Source organism: Leptinotarsa decemlineata, unplaced genomic scaffold (assembly GCF_025532065.1).
Source record: "Leptinotarsa decemlineata unplaced genomic scaffold, Ldec_3_MD MMD2_tig00000133_RagTag_RagTag, whole genome shotgun sequence".
Taxonomy (NCBI): Eukaryota; Metazoa; Arthropoda; class Insecta; order Coleoptera; family Chrysomelidae; genus Leptinotarsa; species Leptinotarsa decemlineata.
This window is the reverse complement of record NW_027412542.1, coordinates 5052005-5078241: the sequence shown is the minus strand read 5'-3', so window position 1 is coordinate 5078241 and position 26237 is coordinate 5052005. Positions and strand designations below refer to the sequence as shown.

Sequence of the window (26237 nt, the reverse complement as noted above, 5' to 3'; positions counted from 1 at the left end):
GTCGGCACTCATTTTTTTGTGAGCTACAAAGAAACATGTTTCACATATTCGGTTTGTACGACCAGGGAATTTACTTAATGCTCAAATAGGTTTTATGAAATATTCTTTAGTATAACTATGAAGAGTATTCAAATTATTTGAAGAAATTATTTAGATTTGGCAACGTAGCGAATCGCTTGTTGAACGAGATATTGATTTGTATTTTGCGTTTTGCCCAGAAGTGATTGTGTTGTGATGCAAAGAGTGCTGTGATAGTCTCATAATAATTATAATAGTCAAATTTATGTCATTTATTTTACAAGTTGAAAATGCCAGAGAGTAAATTACAAAATGGACACAAATCGTATACAAGAGTGTGGTGTGATGGATGGTGAGTAGATACATACATAGATTATATTCTTCTTTAGTATTTATTTGCCGACTATGAGTAAAAATCAATATACTTTTTTGTTGGATGTAAGAAAGCTGTCAGTTTCACATTCAAGCAAATGAAACATTACATTAAATCCAATTGATGGTATATACATATTTTCACTCATAAATCTCGAACAGAAAATAACATAAACATAACCTCTCAAGCATCATCTCATCTTTCCTACGGAGAAAAATATTTGATGTAGATACTGATATATGGAAAGACTTCTTAGATTTCTCTATTAAATGCGGCTTTGATCTACCTATCTACCCAGTTATTACGTACCTATCATTAATAGGTACTTAGAATCAATAACAAAGAAACATAATTTCGTGATTACCTATTTGATTTGTATTTTGTGATGGCCATATTCTCGATCTTCTCAATATTGATAATTATTCGGCAGAGGGGCCGCGCTAAACTACTAACTTTTATTATTTATGTATTTTCGTGTTCCTAATCTGAACTCAATTTTTGGGACAATTACTAATTTTTGACATTTTTTGAAAAAAAAAAAATAATTAAGTAATTAATTGGTAATTGGTGCTGCAGGTTTTTCCGGGTTTTCCTGCAGCTGAAAAAGCAAATGCCCCTCTGGAATCAATGAAATCGCTCCGGAGGGCGATTTCTAGAATTGTAAGAACATGTCATATACATACATACATGGAAATTTACTATATAAGTACATAGTGGTCTATTATTTCAGTTTCTCATAATTCAAAGAAAATTCCTAATCAATGATCTAACCTCTAAACTATCGATACAAACGTATCCATTATATTTTACCCTACAGGGTGACCTAGAGATTAGAGAAGCTTATAAGATGTTTCAATAAAACAGTGGTTTTCATAGTCAGTATGGGGGCAGACGTTTCACTTCCAAAGAAAATTTGACACCTGTTATGCTAGCAGAAACAGTTTGGGTTTTTACATTTGTTTCGGGACATAATGTTATACTAACTTTGTACTTTTTTCCTGGATTTTTTTCTTCAATTTACGGATGTATGATAGAACAACCTTTTTCATATTTCTGAAATTGCCTTAATATCAGACTGTTTTATTACTTTCGACTTTTTTGCCTGTTTTATCACTTTCGACTTTTTTGCCCTAATACAATTGAATTGAATATTTGGGTAATTATCTACCTCAAGCACATATGGTAAAAATGAAAATATTTTTTTCGAAACATTCTTCAAGTATGAGATGCATTTAAATATAGGATTGATAATTTTATCAGTATTTACCTACACATCTCCCAATTTTTTTTCTTGCTGTTTTTTTGCTGAATCAGATTACGCCATAATTTTATGCGCCTATTTCCCCTCATCGCCGATTTGAAAAATTATTTTTTTGTAAATTCTCTTCCTGTCTAAGAAAAATGAGGATGGACTGAGAAATTCACGCTCATGGTGGACTCCATTTCCTACCTTTCTTCAATTTCCTAGTTATTTTTATTAGCGTGAAGTTATCCACAGATTTCTGGCCACATATGCTGACGTAGAGGAAAATAAAAATCTGTGGTTGGGATACGAAATTATTAGCACCCGTACTAATATCTGTGGCTGGAAATACCTATTCACTATAGGTTGAACGTGGAATTATTAATACTATTTGGTGTTCAACTTTTTTATAGAATCTTGAGTAGATTGACGTGTTGATAATCGTTTTCTCATCAACAATACAAATTTAGGGAAAAATAAAATTGGAAATATTAGACTTACTTTCCAATACCCCATATAGAAATGATATCCGATGATGTGCGTCCATCAAAATCACACAACTTCCATAGTTTCTTGAGTAGATTAACTTGGTGATGACAGTTTTCTTGTCATCTAAACAGATTTCGAAAAAGAAATTGTTGAAACAATTAGACTCATTTTTTGAGATTCCTTGTATTCATGAAAATCACACAACTCTTATAGAATCTTGGGTAGATCGATATAGTGAAAACTGTTTTCTTGTCACCCATACAGATTTCGAGAATAAAATTGTGGAAACGATCAGACTAACTTTTTAAAACACCTTGTAGAATTGGAACCAGAAGATGTGCGTTCATGAAAATTACAAAACTGTTATAGAATCTTGGATAGATCGATATAGTGAAAACCGTTTTCTTGTCACCCATACAGATTTCGAGAGAAAAATTGTTGCATCAATCAGACTCACTTTTCAAAACACCTTGTAGAATTGGAACCATATGATGTGCTTTCATGAAAATCACACAACTCTTATAGAATCTTGGGTAGATCGATATAGTGAAAACCGTTTTCTTGTCACTCATACAGATTTCGAGAAAAAAATTGTTACAACAATCAGACTCACTTTTTAAAACCCCTTGTAGAATTGAAACCAGATAATGTGCGTGCATAAAAATCGCACAACTCTCATGGAATCTTAGGTAGATTGACGTAGTGATAACAATTTTCATGTCAACCGAACAGATTTCGAAAACAAAAATGTTGAAACAATCAGACTAATTTTTTGAGACTCCTTGTGGAATTGGAACCAGAAGATGTGCGTTCATGAAAATCACACAACTCTTATAGAATCTTGGGTAGATCGATATAGTGGAAACTGTTTACTTGTCACCTATACAGACTTCGATAAAGAATTGGAACCAGAAGATGTGCGTTCATGAAAATTACACAACTCTTATAGAATCTTGGGTAGATCGATATAGTGGAAACCGTTTTCATATGATGTGCGTTCATGGAAATTACAAAACTCTTATAGAATCTTGGGTAGATCGATATAGTGAAAACCGTTTTCTTGTCACTCATACAGATTTCGAGAAAAAAATTGTTGCAACAATCAGACTCACTTTTTAAAACCCCTTGTAGAATTGAAACCAGATAATGTACGTGCATTAAAATCGCACAACTCTCATGGAATCTTAGGTAGATTGACGTAGTGATAACAATTTTTATGTCAACCGAACAGATTTCGAAAACAAAAATGTTGAAACAATCAGACTCATTTTTTTAGATTCCTTGTGGAATTGGAACCAGAAGATGTGCGTTCATGAAAATCACACAACTCTTATAGAATCTTGGGTAGATCGATATGGTGAAAACCGTTTTCTTGTCACCCATACAGATTTCGAGAAAAAAATTGTTGCAACAATCAGACTCACTTTTTAAAACACCTTGTAGAATTGGAACCAGAAGATGTGCCTTCATGAAAAGCACAGAACTCTTGTGGAATCTCGAGTAGATCGATATAGTGAAAACCGTTTTTCTGTCACCCATTCAGATTTCGAGAAAAAAATTGTTGCAACAATCAGACTCACTTTTTATAACACCTTGTAGAATTGAAACCATATGATGTGCGTTCATGAAAATCACACAACTCTTATAGAATCTTGAGTAGATCGATATAGTGGAAACTGTTTTCTTGCCACCCATACAGATTTCGATAAAAAAAATGTTGCAACAATCAGACTCACTTTTTAAAACACCTTGTAGAATTGGAACCATATGATGTGCGTTCATGAAAATTACACAACTCTCATAGAATCTTGGATAGATCGATAAAGTGAAAACCGTTTCCTTGTCACCCATACAGATTTCGATAAAAAAATTGTTGCAACAATCAAACTCATTTTTTGAGTCTGTAAATCTGTATGGGTGACAAGAAAACGGTTTTCACTATATCGATCTACCCAAGATTCTACAACAGTTGTGTAATTTTCATGAACGCACATCTTCTGGTTTCAATTTTCCAATTCTACAAGGTGTTTTAAAAAGTGAGTCTGATTGTTGCAACAATTTTTGTATCGAAATCTGTATGTGTGACAAGAAAACAGTTTCCATTATATCGATCTACCCAAAATTCTATAAAAGTTTTGTAATTTTCATGAACGCACATCATATGGTTCCAATTCTACAAGGTGTTTTTAAAAAGTGAGTCTGATTGTTGCAACAATTTTTTTCTCGAAATCTGTATGGGTGACAAGAAAACGGTTTTCATTATATCGATCTACACAAAATTCTATAAGAGTTGTATAATTTTCATGAACGCACATCTTTTAGTTCCAATTCTACAAGGAATCTCAAAAAATGAGTCTGATTGTTGCAACAATTTTTTTATCGAAATCTGTATGGGTGACAAGAAAACAATTTTCACTATATCAATATACTCAAGATTCTATAAGAGTTGTGTGATTTTCATGAACGCACATCTTTTGGTTTCAATTCTACAAGGAATCTCAAAAAATTAGTCTGATTGTTGCAACAATTAACTTGGAATTTTATTTTGCCCTTGTTGAGATAACAGAGCCACTTTGAAATCTGGCTAATTTTGTACATTACACTTCAATTTTTCTATTTAACAGAGATATCGTGGGTTAACAATCACCTAGCAAAATCCAGCTTAGTAGAAAATATTTTAAATTTTACTACTTCATAATTTCAAACTTTCAAACTCATTTTTAGTCCCCCAATGTGATGTTTTTTTACCAAATTAAAATTCTCAAGTTTTTAAAACTATAAATTTGCAATAATTTTATGCGCCTTTTTACCCCATTGGGTTGTTTCCCCGGGCTCAAACGGGAAAACAGATTTTATTTATTACATCAGAAATCAAGACACTCTGGGAATTTTGAGACAATTTCTCTCCCCATTTCTGATTTTTTTTAGTTTGAAAAAGTTATTGTGTTATGAATTTACCATAATTTCTCGCTCGTTTTTTGTTTAATCACATATATCAATGTTTACCTTTTTAGATAATATCCATTATCTGGAACGTCATAATTATTTTCTAAATCTTTAGCAGGATTTCATCGATTATTTCATGAGGATGCGGTTATGAACCAGCTCAAAATTGAAATGGTATAATTTTTAGGAGAGATTAACTTTTGGAAAAAAAATTTTGGCTTTCTACTTCTTCGCCTTTACATAAAAAAAAGTAAGGAACTTTCGAAAGAGGCAAGAAACCAATTGAGTTTGATTAAATAAAATTCGTAGATAGCTTACTTTAAAAGTATTTTTATGAATTTGTTTTAATTTATAGTAATTGCAGTAAATGTAATCTGCTGTTCGTTTTAGCTACTGCGATTTATTCAATTATAATGTTGGTGTCAAATTATTATCGTAAAAGATGCCCTCATTATTTTTTAATTTCCGGTTTCAGTTGCGGAAATAATTTCGGGTATGTATTGGTGTTATTGACAACTAGTTTTGAATTATCGAATCAAATATATTACTCAAATGAATAAAACAGGATATTATCATCAAGTCCTCTGATTATTTATTTCCATGGAAATATTTCAGAACAGAAATGAATTTCGTCAGTGACCTTCACTCGAAAACCAGAGTTCGAGATATCGCATACGAAATTTAAATCTATTAAATATATGTTTGACGCAGTTGTATTATTGGTTCTAAGATTATAAGTAATAAATCGTGACTATTTCACGTACCCAGTTGATTGAACACAATTATTTCTGAATTTAATATCTGCTCTAAAAAGATTAGAGTAAAAATTAGGAGAAACATGTATGGAATCAAAACTTTTTTACAACTATGAATGCAAATTAAAAAAATGAAACTAAGAACAAATGAAATTCGCAAAGGTACTATCCTTCCCGAAACTACTCATTAAGAAATATGAAAATTTCACCAGTTGGAAATTTTCACGGACTAAAACTGATCTAAGGTTCTATGCAACACCTTTACAACCAACACTCGAAAATATCGCGGAAATTTCCACACAGATTGGGTGGATCACATTGGATTTGAATCGCTAGAGATCAAATCCATTTGAAAAAACTTTCTCAGGAAGTTTATTCCACATAAACGCAGTTCTCCAGATGAAAGAGTTCGTAAACAGTGAAGTTCGAGGTGTACTGAGTTGAATATCAAAACGATGAGCAGCAACAGTCCGTCGAGTATTTCTGATATGTGCCGCTCGTGGTGGAATCAAATGTGCCAAGTTACTTGAACACTTTCCGTGAAAAAATCTATAGAAGAGAGACAAATCTCCAACCCTTCTTCGATGTTTCAGGCTATCAAGGTTGCACGTGATATTCGCGTCTCCAATCAGGCGATTGGAAAAAAAGTTGCTGAGGTGTGTACAGTTTTCGGGTTCGGAACAGTGTTCCAAGCTTTTGAGAAGCAGCCTTTGCCAGTCCAGCGACATGATTCTGCCAGACACATTGGTGTCCATTTTAAGCCCCAACAAACCTATCGAAACAGAAAGCGGAATTGTCTGACCATCTAGAGATGGCTCCACGTTTGAATATTCTTTTCATATATTACAAACCCACCCACTGGCGTCTTTAGGATTTTCCTAAGGAAGGGTTGCACAGAGTTTGGTTTCTCTGGCTTGAGCTGGTAGCTGAAAAGACAGCATATGAGAAAACATCTTGAACTATATTTTTATAGTTAGTACTTGCCACGATTTTTTGTTTCAGTTTGCGACTAGAGAAACGATGTCTAGGTAGCCTATGTCTACATTACTCATACGCTCGCTCATCCTACATCTATACCTAAACGAGGAATTGCCACTGCACTCTAGACAGATCATAAATTTTATTTCAAATCCTTGTTCAACATAAAAACTGTAGTCTATAATGGCAAGTCATGCAAATGAATATTACTTCGATAGGCATTAGACTTCATGTATTTTCTAGTTCGATAGAAATAATGAACTTACTGGTTCAATTTTATTTCTTCTAATAAGGCCTACTAAAGCTGAGAAACATCTGTTGTATAACAAAGTAGAAAGTAGCACTTATATTTCGTATTGCCCTGCAGTAGGGGACGTTGAAGGTGAGAGTCCTTCTAGATGACGACCTCATCATGTGCCCAAAGAATGTGATTCGCCCACTCAGTATCACTAATGGGACCTTCGAGATAGCGGGCACTCTCTCGTCGTAGAAAGTCAGTTCACGGTGATGCGGGCTCTGCTGTGATGAACTACTTTGAGTCTACAGAGAAGATGGACCTCAACTGAAGGACTCCAACTATCTTTCCTGTAAAATCGGATCCAGAGCAAGAGCTTCTCAGTTATCCAACTCTCGATCCTGTCAAGCTAAGTGGTGCAGCCAGGATACGACCTTCTCTCCTCAAGAACAGCATATCTTATTGATCTGCCTTGCACCAATTTCTTGAGCAACAGAAGCAGAAGTTGCGTCAGAAGAGGAATCACAACCCCTCTGAGGTTAGCAGACGATTACGATTAAACGATCATTCACCCGAACCAGAAGTGAAAAATCCCTGCACGGTTGGATCTTAATTATCATCAGTTTCAACTGCGATGATTAAGGTAGGACTTTGAACATTTGATAACCCCAATATAGACCAATCAAATGAAATCTCTACAGTATGCCATTATGGCTGCCATTGATGATATTCCAGAGAAGATGGTACAGAGGTACGATTCTAGAGCTGAACATTCTGGTCTAGAATGTGCTGGCCGGAATGTGGTTCAGATTTATTGAGAATATCCAGAGAGCATCTCTTGGCTGGTAGATGTTATTAATACCCTGCAGCCACAGAAGATTTATTTCTCAACCTACATATTTTTATTGTTCACCTACCTGACGAAGGTAGACGCAGACTGACTGCCGATCAGGTCCTCACTTGATTGAGGAAAATATACCATGGTATGTCTGCTTTGGAGTGGAATATTCTTCACAAGGAAATTTGGCCCACTCATTTTGGTCCTTGGATTTGAATACTAGTTTCAATTTAATTGCAATAAAATCAAGATTGTAGGGTTATGAAAAAAAGGGGGGATAGACGAATTCATTTATTTCCAGAGCACCGGTGATTTAAATCGGTAGATGAAGCTTTCTCCGTTCCCAAACTTTCTAATTAATTGACATTATTCTAAATATTGCATTTATTTACTTGCTATTAATTGACTGGAATTTAATATTATTTATTGAAATTATAAACATCGCCGCATAACTTTGTGATAAGACAGAATTACTTTATAGGAAGAAGCTAGTAATTTATGTCAAGATTCATGTTGTTTACTAATAATATAATCATTCGTATGTTCATTGACTAAAAGTGACGAGAGTGCTTGTTTGAACTTTCCTAATTTCTACTGAAACTATCAAAATGTCTCCAAAGCAATCTCTCATCTTGACATCACTTCCTATTTCCTTTGATACGTTTGAAGTAATACATGAGTTGTATCGTTTTCGATTACAGTCTGATTATAATGGATTTCTTTTCATTTATTTGCCTTCGCGTTTTTGAATCAGTATGAAAATGTGAATAATAAATATTTCATTTCATCGACTTTTAACTATTTCGTTGCCATTAATGATTTCGTTCGATATAATGGTTTGAGAGATATAGCTTAGTTACCATTGATAAAACATAGGTTCGACGCAGTTGTGGTTCAAGTTGAAAATAAAGGATAGGCGCCGGTTTATTGGATACATAAGTCATAACTTAATGAAAAAGCACAACTTTAATGAAGGAAAGTTACACACAAGCTGAAAACTGACCCTTTCATTCTGTCAATTATTTCACCATAAATATTAGAATCCACAAAGAGGCACAAATGGTAGTTTTCAACATCGAATGATGTGATTTTCTTGTCCAAAAGTTATGCTTATTCATTAAGTTATGGCTTTTATATCTGATAAACGGACCCTAAGAATTTTAACGAACTAAAATTCTATGATAAACATTTCGAAACACAATAATGAGTTTTTCACTATCACTTTCGAGGTTGACGGGTTGCCCATTACTAGGGGTGGATTCATGCACCCAGTCGTAAGTCGCAAGTTCCAAGCAATTGAAAGTAATCAATCATTAATTTTCAGTGAAACCATTCATGCAGGAGCAGAGATATTACCTTATATACCAATATTTTTGAAATACAGTGCGGTCCATATGTATGGAATAAATTCATTTTTAGCGTTCTTATGTACTATGTGAAAAAAACCTGAAACAGGTCGATTTTTATTCTCAAAGCGAGAATTTACAGTATGAAAATATTATCCCCCTCCAGCATCCCTTCTGAATTATAAGCACCCCCTCGAAAATTTTAATTAGCAAAGGGGGTCGAACTGAGAAAATTGATTTTTAGGATGTAAAATTTTGATAATGTCTCTAGGTATTACAAAACTTTACGTAGAATGGAGATAATAATGCCACATAATATTTGGAATGTATTTTTCAATGTACTTTACAATTAAATTAAATATTCAAAATGACCACCATTATCTTCTTGACAATAACCGAGGCGATTTTGGAATTCTCGTACAACATTTTGTATGACCTCGGGGGTTATTTTGTTAATTTCTTCCGTTATCCCAACTTTTAAATCAGCAGTATCATTTGGTCTATTAAAATATACTTTAGATTTTAAATAACCCCATGAGAAGTAATCGAGAGGAGTCAAATCGGGGGATCTAGCCGGCCATTCGAGCGTTCCACGTCTTCCAATCCACCTATTGGGAAAAAATTCGTTTAAATAATTTCTAACTGTACGTGCAAAATGCGGTGGAGCTCCGTCTTGTTGGTAGTAAATAGTTTGATCTATCATTTGAATGATTAACATCAGGAAAATGTATTTGTAATGTAGGCACTAAAAAGGTAATCAAAAAATCTAGATAAACCTCACCATTAACAGTGCGCCCAAATAATAAGGGCCAATAATTTTATTGTTAATGATACCAGCCCAAACGTTAACTTTTTTAGGATATTGAGTGTGAGACGCACACATCCAGTGAGGATTTTCTCTTCTCCAATATCTACAGTTCTGTCTGTTGACTGTTCCGTTCAAATGAAACGTCGCTTTATATAAAAACACTATTTTGTTTATGAACTGCAAGTCTGCCTTCATTCTGTCCATCATCAATTCACAGAATTCTTGCCTTCTATCAGGATCATCTTCATTTAACTTCTGAACTAACTGAACTTTATTGGTATTTTTATTTATGCAAAACTCTCAAAATAGATGATTTACTTACATCATTGTCGGCGGCAAGTTCTCGAGTTGTCTCATGAGGATTTTCCTCAATCTCTAGAAGTACATCTACCTTTTTTTCATCAGTAAATTGAACATTTCTATCTGGTTTTCCAATATTTTTTACATGTCCAGTTTCACGAAACTTTTTTTCAATTTTGCTAACTGTAGACTGCGATACGTGTTGACCAGGGTATTTATTATTAAAAATTTCACAAACCTCCTTTTGAGTTCTTGTTTTATTACCACAACTAATCATAATTGAAATGTCTATTCTTTGAGTCTCGGACAAATGAGCCATAATTAAATTTAATACGCCCACAAATATTATACTGACGTCTTTTAGTAACTTTAAATACCTAAATGACAGCAGCCTACTAGATTCATATCAATTGTTTATTTGGCTTTTTGTCTAATATTTTAGTATCTTTAAAGATTTTTTCCAGGATTCAAGGTTAGTAAGGAGCGTGTTACAGGGATGGTCAGTTTAATAGATAAGGTTATTGTCAAGAAGTGAATAATGGTGGTCATTTTGAAGATTTAATTTAATTGTAAAAATTAATTTTCTCAGTTATGATTGCACCAAACTTAAAAAACTTTATATTGCTGAACAGAGGACTAAAATTCCTTTCCAACAAGGTGCCACACGACCCCCTTTGCTATTTTAAATTTTCGAGGGGGTGCTTATAATTCAGAAGGGGTGCTGGAGGGGAATGATATTTTCATACTGCAAATTGTCAATTCAAGAATAAAAATCGACCTGTTTCAGGTTTTTTTCACATAGTACATAATAACGCTAAATATGAATTTATTCCATACATATGGACCGCACTGTAAATGTGCGTGAGTTGTAAGTTTTGAAAATTAACAAATGAAAAACATGAATTCTGTAGACTTGAAACTATAGACATGTTATTATTATTAACAAATAGCCACAAGAAGTAGCAATTGTTAAATGTTTTCAAGTCACATAACTTTTTTAACGAAAAAACAGGCAGGACTTATTATCGATGTTGAACACAATTATAAATTAGTTTCGAATTATTTGTTATTTATTAGTTTGTGTTGCTATTGAAGCATGTTTTTTAGTTTTTAAACTATTATTTATTTTCCACTTTTCAATTTGGCTTGCTATTTCAAGTCCATTTGTTTTAATATAAAATATATACTCATGCGCAGACAATGTGGATGTCTCACTTGCTCTCACACAGAGATTGTGTGTACAAAGTTTAAAATAAATCTGTCAGTAGAAAAATCAGTTTTAGAACTTTTAATCAATATCTTTTATATGAAGTAACAAACTCAGCAAAACTGACCTACTAAAATTATTTTTTTTATATGCAGAACAAAATCCTAGCATCAGGTATTCGATTTCTTTAGCCTCAAGTATCCAGGTAGATTTGTAACTCGGTCAATTAAAAATAATTTAAATAAAGAAAAATGTTATCACCTCACCACAAATTGCAGTAATCTGGGACGTGACGTAGGTATCTCAACGCGCGGTATTATTACATGTTCCAAGAACTTAAAAGTACCATTTGTACAAAGTACAGCTACATTAAGAATTCAACTCAGTTTTGTGAAATTATTCAAAATTTATGTATCCTGAATCCACATTTCATTAAAAAAATGTTTTACGGCGAAATTACACTTCGCTCATTCGTTTAATAATTTGTCAATGTTGCAGTTACTGGAGCAAAGATAATTTTCAATGGATGTCAAAAAGTCAATATGCCTAAGAGATCACTGCACAACAATATCGAACTTTTTTTTTGTTGCATGAGATTTTTCACCTCTTATTTACTAATTTAGGCTCGCTTATTTCAAATCTACTCTCAGATCTTTTCTAGCAGCTTTAGTTTAGGAGATACAGGTACCCTCTTGAAATGTACTCTCTATTTGACTGTTGATATCGCTATCGTCAACGTCTTACTAGTTTCTGTTGCTTTTCTTGCAATGGCTTCGTCAAGAAGGACCTGTGTAAACAATCCAAATAGATTTTGTCACATTTATGGCAAATATATATTCAACAACAACAACAAGTTCTGGATATCGAATGTACTGTGTAAAACGTGTGCAAAGTCTTTACGATTATGGAAAAATAACAAGAGAGATCTCTTGAACCTAATTAGTCCTTTAGTCCTTTGATGTGGCGTGAACCGTCGAACCACTACGAATAACGACTGTTATTTCTGCGTCGTAAATATAACAGGAATTAACAGCCAAAATCATTCCAAGTGGGTTTATCCTACAACTGTGCCGTCAGTTACTAGACCTGTCTTGCGTTCATCTGATACATTAGAACCCCAACCAAGTACATCCTCAGGTACGTCCGCACGAAATTGTTCAACGAATGGAGGAAAGTGACACAAGCTGCGAAGATAGTGATAGCGAATTTGAAGACGCCGAAAGACCAAGACCATTCAACCAGAAGGATCTAAATGATTTAATAAGAGATCTCGTATTGTCTAAAGCTTCATCAGAACTTCTAGCTTCTCGATTGAAAAAAAATAATGGTCACTAAAGAAACGAATGTCTCACCGTACCGGGAAAGGAATAACTGCCTTTGTTTTCTAAGAACGATTTTGTTTTTTGCAATAATATTCCGGAATTGGTGACTGAAATGGGATTAAAAAGATACGACCCTAATGATTGGCGTTTGCTTATAGACTCGTCAAAACACAGTGTTAAATGTGTACTTTTACATAATGGCAATAAACTTGGCTCTTTGCCTATTGCTTATTCACCAAAGCTTAAGAAGGATATTCCCAATATCTCTGGTTTTAGACAAAATTAAACACACTGAATACAACTGGCTCATATGCGTGGACTTGAAGATGGTTAATTTCTTTTTCGATGGACCACAAATTAGAAAATTAATAAACGATGTAAATTTTACTGAAAGTACCTATGACAGCCGCTGAAAAAATGCCTGGAATGGGTTTGTTTGGCTCCGCAAAAAACTTTTTGGAAAATAAAAAGTCCATCGACTTTCCTGATCACGTCAAGCAGGTACTATTATATTTTTTCAGCAACTGGATGCACCACGAGCATTTCCTTCATAGCCACCTTGATCGATTTCCTGAAAATCTTGGAGATTTAAGCGAGGAGCTGAGGAACGATTTCATCAGAATATTCGCAGCATGGAGGAGCCCTACCAGGGCTATTGGAGTGAAAGTATGATGGCTGACTACTGTTGGATCATGCAGAATAGTAGTAACACTCCAACTCATTCAAGAAAGTCACATTAAAGAAAGTTTTGTTCTAACTAGACAGTTAAATACATTGTTATATGACGGAAAACCATGTTTTTTTTTATAGAAGTAACTACTCTTCATATCTCAAAAAGTAGAGCTGCTAGAAAAATTTGAGTACAGATTTGGAATCAGAGTAGAGAATGCAGCTAGATCCATAAAAAACATTCTATGCAACGCTGTTGTGAGAGACTCATTTTATTTGAAGTAAATCTTACAGGGGAATGTTTCCAGAAAAAAAATCACACGATTACAAGTTATTATTGGTTATTATAATTCATAAGTAGACATTTAGTTTTAAATGAAATGAAAGTTTGAACTATAAATCACATTCTGGATTGATTTAAATTCATATCGGTAGGTAAATGTATTGAATATGAGCTGAGGAAAGTCATAACGTTTTATATTTGTTGTACGTTTCAAATTATTGTTAAACTAGAGTTCTGTTAATTCTGTATGTACATCATGTTTTTGATTTATAAATGAGATATAATTCACAAGTGCCAAGGAAACACAACACAAATTCATGTGAAACTCTCTATATCGAAATGATATTTTTGTGGACTAACACTAACACATGAAGTTTTAGTTTTTTTGAATGATAATAATAATAACGTACGGAAGAAGATAACCACAATCCAGAAACAAATCCAATGTTGACAAATCCAAAAATCTAATGTAGTCCAAATAACGGTAGCAGGTCTTCAAAATTAGCAAAATAACCCCAGCATTATGTAATTATAATAATAAACGATTTTATTGACGTACTAAAAATGGAATCATTACAAATTCGTCCTAAAACTCTATCAGAAAAAAACGCCAAAGGGCAGGGCTCAACTCTTTACTGAAGAAACGAGTTGTTCTTCCACTCAACTTTTTTTCAGCAGACTGTCTTGAAATAGGACTTTGACACTAATTTTGCTAAAGATTAGACCAAAGTAATATTGACACTCCTCACTAAATGTCATCCATAATCAGTCGAAATTAAACGTTTGCTTTAGAGAACATTGAAAACTGTAATTTTAAAACCGACTTTCATGCCAAAAAATCAATCAGAGTAGGGGTGAATTGAAATTTTTTAACTTTTTGATATATATTTGTAGACACCAGTTGACACAAATGATTAAAATTGACTTCTTCATAAACAATAAGTACTGTTCAGTTTTTTTTTGGAACGTAATTAGAAATAAATACAATCCAAAGTTCACGACTGAAAAAACAACAATAACTTATTTCTTCTCTCGAAAAATAGAACTGAAATACTTTTTAATTAAATTGATATCTTCATGAATTTTAAGTAAGAATAAATTAGGTGCCTAATTAAATATCGTAAAACGCGTAAATAAGTCCTACTACAAACGTGTCTTCTACTGACGATTTTTTATCAATACTCAAGTTTCCTCAAACACTTAAATTGAGAATGAAAAGTACTATATTTCCAAACCATTATAAGATAGTTTTCCATTATTCACTGGATTTAATACTCATTTTATTTGCATTACTTGGAAACCTACATGAATTATGTATTGCTGATCAATTGAAAATGAAGATAAAATCTTAGGAAACATTTGCTGTTTGAACTTTTTATCGGCAATTTGAGCTCATTTGCATATTCAGTAGTTTTCAAAGCTATCAAAGAATTAACTAATCAGTTTATTAAGCATAAATTTAAATTGGAACTATGTTGCAAATAGTTGAAGAGGGTCTTGCAAAATATAAACATTTGCCAAAAAAACTCAGATTCTTCCTTGGGAAAGAAATATCTCCTGAAAATATAACCTTTTCCTGTCAAGCTTAGATTCATTCTTTCTTAACCTGATTTTTGTTCACACTTGATATAGAAACTTCCTCAAACTCGAAAATGAAAAATATATTATCTGACCATTGAGTTTCATTTCCTTCATTAACTGAATATCTCGCGAAATATTCAGAAAGACAACATATATCTTTGAAATTAATATCTTAGATGCATCCCATGGTGTTTATATTATGATATGTTCTAAAAGTTACCATCAGAAATGTGGTTTGGTGTTTTATAAAATCACTGCTATTGCGATTCTACTGAAAAACCGGTTAGATATGAAACACGGTTTCCTGAGAATTGGTGAACCAAATCGATGATTTTGTTGTGGTAAGATTGATAATGGAGAAGTTTCATGATATTGTTATTGAAGTTTTGACACCGTGGGATATCCATTCCATTTCCACTAAGATCTTATGGATATTCATATCCAAGGATATTACGACCTGACTTGACGTCTGTTCATTTTAGTAATAAAATTTTTCTTTTTTTTATTACAGTTACGATATGGTTCATTTTGGCCATGCAAATTCTCTCAGACAAGCCAAGGCATTGGGCGATCGCCTCATAGTCGGAGTTCACACAGACGAAGAAATTACGAAACACAAGGGGCCCCCGGTCTTTACGGAAGAAGAACGATACAAGATGGTCAGAGGTATTAAATGGGTTGATGAAGTGGTGGAGGGGGCACCTTATGTGACAACATTAGAAACTTTAGATAAATATGACTGTGATTTTTGTGTGCATGGGGATGATATTACGATGACGGCAGATGGAATCGATACCTACCAAATTGTTAAAGATGCCGGAAGATACAGGTGATATTTTCAATATATTTTCGTGACAAATTGAAATATGTTATACATTTAGTCTTATGGAACACCATTTCGGAACTACGCAATCATTCACTGCCTAGGAAATGAAATTGTTGATTTTGTTTCAGGTGTTTCTGATCAATAAAATAAGTAAAAAAAATATTTCAAACGGATTTATCAAAAAAAAATTATAGCTTTTTATTAACCCAAAACTTCAGGTTTCTAACTTCTAAACTGACGAAATTCAATACAATCTTTGACCCCTATTTTTTCCCTTGGGGGTGGAAATTCTTGATTCCCTATCTTGATGCTTATTTACGCTATACAATGAACCTACCTGCATATTTCAAGAGTCTAGGTTCAGTAGCTTCGGCTTTACGTTAATATAAGAGCGGGCAGCAGCTAATAATTTATATTTTTACTTTAAAAATACAGTAACTAAAAAAAATCCTATCGGAAACCACTCAGAACCATCAATAAGTTTCATAACATTTGACCAAAGCAAATGTGCAAACATTTCTGAAGTATTTCAACCTCAAAATCAAAACCGTTGTCCCATTGCACCACATTCTCCATAGTTATATTTGTTTCCATTGGAAGGATGGTACTGTGTACTGAAGATAGTTTCACAGTACACTTAGTTTGACAATAAAGTCGAATAATGAAATCAGAAAACTATTCTGAAGTAAAATATGAAATATCCTTTTTGAACTTATTATTTTCACTTCATTTCAGCATGTATTTTTTCTTGTTTTGTATGTGAGATACGCCAGAAGTATTAGGCATATTGAAAATACCTACTTGCATATAAATGTGGAATGTCATTATTAACTACATTGTATGCAGATGTATATTCTACTAGCCCAGTCAATCAACAGCGATGAAACATTAGTACTATTCTAGTACTATTATTTGATGATGTTAACCTTATCAGCGAAACGCGCGTCCCGATTCAGTATTTTTATTCTGGTGTATGGAAAATGTTTTCAATAGACCCAATTTATGTCTGAGGTTCCAATTCAACCTATCAAATTTTTGCTACTCGAGAAGTTCATAACTTACCAGTTTACCTTTTTGTCTGGCGTATTCCTACTTTTATTCTACTAGTTTCTATTAAGTTGTTTAAAACGTTTTTGGCGTTTTCATGAGTCTACTTTAAACTGTAATATATCAGTGAATACTTCAATTCATTCGAAATAAGCGCCATTTGAATCACTGCACTTTTGCCAACGTTAAACAAGTCGAATAATTCCGTTAGCATAAAAATTGTGTGCTCGGAATTCGATGATTGGCAAAGGTTCTACCGGTGAGAATGTTTTATAAGTGCTTGAAAAGATGGTAGTCTATTGGCGAGCGATCTGGGGAGTATGGCGGGTGAGGCAGAACTTCTACGCTCAATTCGTTTAATTATCGGAGGGTGATTTAGGAAACGTGCGAACAAGCGTTGTCGTGGGGCAGAATCAGACCTCTTCTGTTGACTAGTGCCGGGGAACATTTCGTCGATTTCCTCACTACAATAGGACTCTGCTGCGATGGTTTGGCCCAGTTGCAGAAAGTTATAGTGAGTTACACTAGCCGCTGACTACCATAAAGTAACCATGATCTTTTTTTCTAGGTTTTTGCCTATGGGAAGTGCCTAGGTGGCTCATCGGTGTCCAATCACTGTCCTGAACGTCTCCTGTTGTCGTAGAGGATCCACTTTTCCTCCCACGTGATGATCCAATCCAAAAAAGGATCATTTAGGTTGCGCAAAAGCGAAGAACAAACTTTGAAACGTGATAATTTTTGTCGATCGTTTAAATCGTTGGGTACCCACGTTTTGAGCTTTTTGACCGTTGCAATGCTTTTTGAACCATCAAAAATCGCAGGGTAGTTGATAGTCCAGTTCTTCCGCCATCCCACGCATCATTTGCGATAGGTCAATATCTACCAGGGTCCTAGAATCCTAATCCTAGTCAACCACTTCGGGGCTTATTTTTGAGGCTAAAATCTCCAGGACGGAATTATGTAAACTAATCCCAAATGCATAGTTGATTTTTTGTGCTTTGGTACAATTTTAGTTCGTAGAGAATAATTGGCCGAAAAATCGCTCAACGACATCATATATTAATAAACCTTTTTTGATGATGAAAAGTGGATCCTCTACGACAACCAGAAGATGTTCAGGACAGTGATTGAACACCGATGAGCCACCTAGGCGCTTCCCATAGGCAAAAAACACGACACGACATTGAAAGGGACAAAACTTTTGAAACAATTTAAAGTAGCAAATTATTCTTATCTATATATATTTTGTTTGTGTCATTTGTAAAATTCGAGTAATGATGATAATCACAAATTTCACTCTCAACTTAAGAAGTTGAGAGTGAAAGAGAGAGGATTTGATCTCTAGCGATTCAAATCCAATGTGAATCGCTTCTTTCGCACAGGCACCGCTCTGAGAGCGCCTTAAGGATTTTCCTGCAGTGCTTGTGTTTTGTCCTTAAAAAAAGGGGTACATACAAAACAACTGATAGATCATCACTTGAAATCAGGCTTGAGGCCATATTTGATTTTTGTGAATGATGGTTGGTTGTATGTTGAATCTTGCATCTATATTTATCAAAAATCAACCATTACTGACTGATGAATTCATATCTGCACCTATAAGATGTGCTGAAAGGTAGAACTGGAACCTCTGGCGTAGAATAAATCTAAAACAAGCACCGCTTTCAAACACCAGAACTGCAACATTATTTTCGATGCTAGTTTCGCCAACCAGGAGAGGAACTATACTAGTCTAGTTGATTTCTTGAGGACCCCAACTTGAGGAGTACTTGTTTTGGATTTATAAGATATATTGTTTGTGATCGTGAATGAGCCGTGAAAACACAATAGTTGATATTTCAAAGGAAATTCCTCTTATATATATGGTAAGAGGAATCCCAAGTAAAAATATACCTTTTCATGTCTGTTAACACTTCTACGCATACAATCGAATTTGGTCAAAATGATATAGCCTAATATAACTATTAAGTTTGATTTTTGTGCCATTTAGTCCCTCAAAATTAAACATTTTCAAAATGGAAGCAGCATCTCCAATTACTACATTCTTGGCACACTTTTAATAGGGGAGCCCACGATGCAAAATGGGGATTTATTCGAGCGTCATAGAGACATATTAGCTTGCAAAGCTCAGATGATAAGAAGAAAAAAATGTTATATAATATATACCTTTTCATCGGTGGGGGAAGCGGCTATAGATTCTTAAATATGTAAAAAAATACTGTTGCATGGACATACTCGAGCGCGTCAGATATTGATAGCATCAATGTCCTACGTATTTTTAATAATGTTCGTATGTTAATCTGATCATTTGCATGATGCGGGTGATTGTACGTAAAGGTTAAAAGTGAAAAGAAAAAAAATTTAATCGAGCGCGTCAGATTTTCTAAGGGAGTGTTAAGTGCAACAAAAAAAGCTCTCATTCAATAATCTGACGATTTCGATCTGACGCAAACTCGTGGCCATTATTATAAACTCGCCATTTTGAAATACTCAAGTGCGTCAGATTAAGATATATATCGTTCATCTTTATGTTCTAGACGTGCTGTCTCATAATCTGACGATTATCTAGAGGGATTCGCCTAATCTGACAAAAAAACATTTTTTTTAAATATTTTTTTAAATCATTGAACTCAATTAATTGAAAAGCTCAGGAAATAGCATGCAAATTAAAAAGTGTATGTTTTTTAAGTAGACTACTTGTATTTATAAGAAAATAATAAAAAAATACTAACAAAAATTTTTTCTTGACAATTGATTAATCAATCATCATCTTCATCACGAACGAGTCTCTGTGATCAGCGAAGATGGCGTCATGGCAACAGAATTCAGAGTAGGGACAGAGTGAGAGAGTAATAGATAGAGAAGAAGTGAAAGAGGAATAGAAATTCGGAGAGGGAAATATAGGTATCACCCATCTGCACGCATTAAACTTTATAGACGGCTTGCAGAAATCGTCAGATTATATATTTTTCGTTATCTTTGAATTATTTTCTTCAAAATTAAAAAGAAAATTGCTACCCTCGAGAATGTCGAAATGACGTTATTTTTTACAACTTTGCTGCCCTCTCCTTTCTTTACGTCACCTCAAATTGTCAGATTACTGGAATATAATTGTAATAATTGTATAAATGTAATTAACTCACTCTACCTTAATCTGACGCGCTCGAGAATTTCTGATGATCAATTTTTTTTTTACCAATCTGATCCTTTATCCTTCACGGGCCGCCTTATATGTGGGGCTCATATTTGGTGGAGGTACTTAACCGGGTACAAGGTATCCCCCTGTATATTAATTTGCCGCTCTTTAGTAAATCCCGAAATCCCCGCTTGTCAACTTCATTTTAGTTTTCCTGATATATCTCACCAACTTTAGGAATTCTTCTTTGTTCATTCACTCCTTAATTTTGTTTATTTCAGGTATTTCTTTTTTTCTTATTACTCTTTGATTTGTGGAATAAATGGTCGAAATTTCACTTATTTAGAGTAAGTTTTGAAATTATCGAGTAGTATGTTAATAAATGACACTTGATAATAATCTTCAATTGCTTATTGATAACATTATCATTTGGAGTACCCACTTTTCAAAAATCAGGCGCCACAGGGTGTCACGAGACCTGTGTCTGAAATTGATTACATAGATGTCAGTAATTTATAATGTTATCATCAATCACCAGGTTTTAATTGATATTTTACGTAGAACTTCCTAAGAATTGCGTCTTATAAATAAAAATGTGGATTGATACATTTTTGGGAAAAACCTGTTTTAGACTTCTCAAACTTATAGTAAATGTCAAATTGTCTACAAATTGAAAACTTTTTTACTGTCAGACAATTTCATTTTTTATTAATAGTACTAAAACATTTTAAGTTTAATTTACCGATAAGAAAGTCTTAGAATTAATTTGACTCATCAGAGAATAGAAAACTAAATCATGAGATATTACCAAACCCATCATCTGAACTAAAATGGAAAAAGATCAGATATGTTGTGTTCATTCCACTGTGTCAAAAATAATTGGTGAATTTCAATATGTTGGGATGATATGGGTTAACAAATATCTTGAAGCCTCATTTCAGTGACGCTATCTAATAGTCGTTTGTAAAAATATAAAGGGCAACCTTCGAAGAAATTGCTGCATTTACGAAGAATTAAAGAAAATAACAGTTAAATCAATCAATCCTTGGACCTATCCTCTACATAATTTACACCTCCCATTTGACAACCTGTTTGAAAAAACTCAAATATCCTATGTATGCCGATGATATACAGTTGTATTATTCTTTCACTCCTGACTCTGTACAGCAAAGCGAAAATATCATTAATGAGGATTTGAATCAATTCGTTAATGTATCGAAGAAACATGCCCTGGAAGTTAATAATTCCAAATGCTCTATGATTGTATTTGGAAGGAAAGTCGCAAGGTGGAAACTTGGAGATCTGATCATAAAAATTGATGACACTGTTTTACCAGTCGTAAATCAGGTTGAAAATCTAAGAGTTTTCATTGATGATGAACTCAAATTCAAAAAACATACTTCAACATTGATTCAAAGAGCATTTGGGAAAATGAAAGTATTATACCCTCATAGGCATGTCTTGAGCCTAAAAACCAAATTACTCATTTGTGATTCGTGGATATTATCTATTTTCAATCATTGTGACGTAGTGTATCATTATTTTCTGAATAAAAATGAGCAACAACAAATTTAAAGAGTTCAAAACTCTTGTTTGAGATTTTCATAAGGTATCAAGAAAAGAGAACCGATTTCTCATACACTCAAAAAAGCCAGGTGGCTGAAAATGTACGATAGGCGGACTCTACATTCTTCGACATTATTTCATAAAGTTATTGTCAATAGAACACCTCCCTACCTCTATAGCAAAATAACTTATCGAACTGATGTTCATAATGTGAACATCGAGCGCAAAATGATCCATGTTGTTAGACACTCCATAGAACTATTCAAAAGGTCATTTACATATACGATAGCTGAATTCTATAACAACCAACCACCTTCCTTTCAGTCGAAATCTGTTTCCAGTTTCAGGTACTGCCTGAAAAAACACCTTCTGAAAAATCAATAATACCCGAATATATTCTATGACACATGGTTCTTGTAGGCCATATCTGAAATATTTGTAGTATCCTTATGTTTGTATCGATATCCGCCTCATGAATCAAATGTTGTACCCGCTATCACAATTCCAATTTTATTTTAGGTCCTTTGTTATTTTTTTTTGTTTTTCATCTTTTTAATTTTTTTTTTGTAAGGTGCAAGAGGAAGAATGAACTCTGTTCAATCTTGTATCCTATTGACAAATTTGTATTTTGTTTTTCTCCATATTGTATCATGTTATTTCAGTTGTCAATAAATTCATTTATTATTATTATTATTAAATGTATATATACAAACAAGATGGTGCACTTGTTTTCAATAATCGAAACTGTTATACATTGCTTAATTCCCCATTTTTTTGCAGAGAGGTTCAGAGGACTGCCGGAGTTTCAACAACGGATCTGGTTGGCAGAATGTTGCTGTTGACAAGGAATCATTTCAGGCAAGGTCAGTATGAATATCATGTAGCCAAGGAACACTCATCAACGATGGGTCAAGATTCATCCGCTAGGTCCCCCTGGACTGGTTGTTCACAGTTCTTGCCTACTACACAGAAGATAATTCAATTTTCTGATGGAAAACCTCCCAAGCCCGGCGACAGAATCATCTACGTGGCGGGTGCCTTTGATTTGTTCCATGTGGGTCATTTGGACTTTTTGGAGAAGGCGTGGGAGAAGGTAGGTATATTTTATTCTGAAATACAAAATTCAGGATATGTTCTGCTAAAAATGAGCTGAATCAAACTTTGTGTTAATGTTTCTGAAAATGAGAGACGTTATAGAAATTGACTTAAATCTTAAATAACTGAAAACTAAATAAAAAGAGTGGTTTTGTTGATCAAGTTTTCTAAAGTTATAGAAATTTTGTTGATAAAAATAAATTATGAAGAAATTGCCCCCATATATTTTATAAGAAATATGATTGTGATTGACTGAAAGGTAGCTCAAGAAAATGTCAATTTGATTACATAGAATATGAAATTCATATTCTTCAATTTTTGGAGAGTCTTTTCAAAATTGGAGAATGTAAGTCCTGCCGTTCGACCTCTCATATCTTTTCACCTTTCAGGTTTGATTAAATCTACTTTATAAAGTTCAGAGCCTACTGCATGCTCATTATACTCTTATATCTACTTTGGCTAGGATGACTTAGTCGTCTGTCCAGCCTAATCCGTTATATCCATTATGATCTATAAGTCATAGTAATTTGTAATTACACTGTTTCGAATTTGCCCAGGTTTCTGATGTTAGATTTGTGATTTCTGACCCGGAGAAATTCACCTGTGTATTTTTACAAAGTTCATCTGTTTTGGACAATGACGTATATTTGTTTTTAGATTATTTATTGAGACCTGCGTTTTTTTGTAGGGTATCTTGGTGGAGTCTACAACAAAAGTACTCATTTCTGTTAACTTCTAACATTTTCTTCTTCATAAGCTGTTTACATTCCCACATGTTTTTGTTGTATCCAGTTAGGTACCTTTAGGATTAGTCACATACACTGGATTTTTTTCACTTTCAAGTGCTTTTTTAGTACTCATTCTTGCCAAATCTTTATTCTATCAGCTTGGGAGAATGTTCGTTGTATCTAGAGATAATAGCTCCTTGTAATTCCTCATTTCAAAATACTCCAAATCAAAGTAAAATTTCAGGTCTACCTGATAACCCAACAAAACTCCCTTGTCAAAAACATTTCTTTTCTGAACATCCATGTATAATTAGATCAATTTTTTGTCATCTGTTAAATGATCCTTTCCACAAGGTATTGAGACAACTCAATTACCTGTTACACTATTTGTTTGAACAAATCGTAGAGTTTTGTATACAAGTGTATAATTATAAATTTGTATTGCAAAGCGCTTTCGACTTACGTCATCATCAGTGTTCACTCGTCAGGATGTATCGAAAAACGAGGACACAGTACATTTGTAAGATTTTATTTGTATAAAACTAATTAGCCTAATAACCAACGGAATACATGTTAGAGATTGAGGCCATGTGGTTCGGTCAGTATTGACATATTGACCAAACCACATGGCTTCGGTCAATATTGACATATATGACATATTTCAGCAGAGCAAAACATTAGCTTTGCTGAAATAAAGTAGGTCTGAAGGCTCTGAGATTTTATTCTATTACTATTCATATACCTCATCTCATTTTATTTTACTAAATAGTAATATTTATGTAGTTTTCTCAATATGCCTCTTTATTTCAGGGTGATTATCTGATAGTGGGTCTTCACACGGATCCTGTCGTTAACAGATATAAGGGCTCCAACTACCCCATCATGAATCTACATGAAAGAGTGCTAAGTGTTCTTGCTTGTAAGTATGTGTCTGAAGTTGTGATTGGTGCGCCTTATTCTGTTACCAAAGACCTCATGGAACATTTCAAAGTGGATATAGTGGTACATGGCGAGACACCCGTCATGAATGATGAAGATGGGGAAGATCCCTTCAAATATCCGAAGTACCTTGGGAAATTTGTCACAGTTGATTCTGGCAATGACATGACAACTGAGAAAATAGTCGACAGAATTATAAGAAACAGGTTAGAGTTTGAGGCAAGGAATATAAAGAAAGAAAAGAAAGAGTTGGATATGCTGAAAAAAATGGAACTGAAAGAGAATGGATATTGATCGCTTTGTAAGGATTTGGTTTTCATTATGTAATTTTTTCAGAACCCACTAACTAGTCTTTCAAAAGAAAAAAATTGATTTTACTCGGTTACCATGAAAAATTGTTTTTTCACATTATTAAATCAACATCACATTCTGAAGACAGCTTTTGGGTTGCTATAACTTTTTATTGGGCATATAATTGAAAATCTAAGAAGATAGCTTCTACAAAATGTTATGTCGAAAATGAAAAATCTGAATTATTGGTCATATTTCTCATATTCAGTGATGGTTTTCAAATATAATGAAATTTGCGCTTTGTTTTAGATGTATATGTACAATGTTTCGTATATTGTCCTATGGAGCATTTTATTTATTCAGCTGATATGGTTTTATGCCCTATTTTGGAGGGCTGTTATTTGAGTATGTAATGTATATTTATATTTTTATGATGTTATTCTGTAGCTGTATATTTTTTCCTTTGTATATTGAAATATATTGTTATTTTAATTCATTCCAAGAGATTATTTAAACAAATTGTCCGATGCTTCCGGGTTTATTAGTCATGGTCTGCAGTCCACGGGTAATAGACAACAATGCCTATCAATTTGTTATACACCAGTCTTGAAAGCCTACACACCATGAGTTTATTTGAAATAGACTTGCTTTTCGTTAACAACGTTAGCATCATCAGGAAGTGACTAAAATTACTGATTATTTTTATACATCTGACAAAAAAATAATCTAAATTCAAACTTAAGAGTATTTATTTGACAGCTCATTATCAATAAACAATTTAAAATGAAATTACGAAACTGCTACAAAATTCTGCTATTCATATCTGCTATCATTGAAGATATGTTGCATATATTCAAGAAACATTTTATTGTGAGATTTTCACTGAACAGTTTCACAAAAACGCAACACGTGTTTCGCTATACAACATCTTCTTCCGGCACTATACTAACGCCTGAAGAAGCAAGTATATAGTGAAACACATTGCATTTTTGTAAAACTGTTTGGTGAAAATCTCACAATAAAATATTTCTTGAATACGTTATGGATTTTCATCAAGTATCAGCCGATTACATCACATATATTCCGTGTTAGGAATCACACGATAAAATGTAAGACCTCATTAGTCCTTAGCTCCACAAGTTTCGACTTCTGAGAGTTGTCGTTCGTATGCGTAGGGGTGCGGCAGCTGGTTACCGAAAAAAAAACATATTTAACATA

At 33.7% G+C, this 26237-nt stretch overlaps 1 protein-coding gene across 3 annotated transcripts; it reads left to right on the top strand.

Moving 5' to 3' along the window:
* The first annotated feature begins 189 nt into the window (after nt 1-189).
* Pect (Phosphoethanolamine cytidylyltransferase) lies at nt 190-25515 on the top strand. 3 transcript variants are annotated; one of them, XM_023164350.2, is made up of 5 exons: nt 190-370; nt 15903-16220; nt 22747-22829; nt 22881-23059; nt 24600-25515. In XM_023164350.2, exons 1-5 carry the CDS (start codon nt 309-311, stop codon nt 25020-25022), a joined length of 1065 nt encoding a protein of 354 aa, XP_023020118.1. In that variant the 5' UTR covers nt 190-308; the 3' UTR covers nt 25023-25515. The 3 variants fall into 3 exon arrangements, with proteins under 3 accessions (XP_023020118.1, XP_023020110.1, XP_023020104.1); XM_023164342.2 differs by having other exon boundaries at nt 22747-23059; nt 24600-25029; nt 25329-25515; XM_023164336.2 differs by having other exon boundaries at nt 22747-23059.
* The last annotated feature ends 722 nt before the right edge of the window (nt 25516-26237 follow it).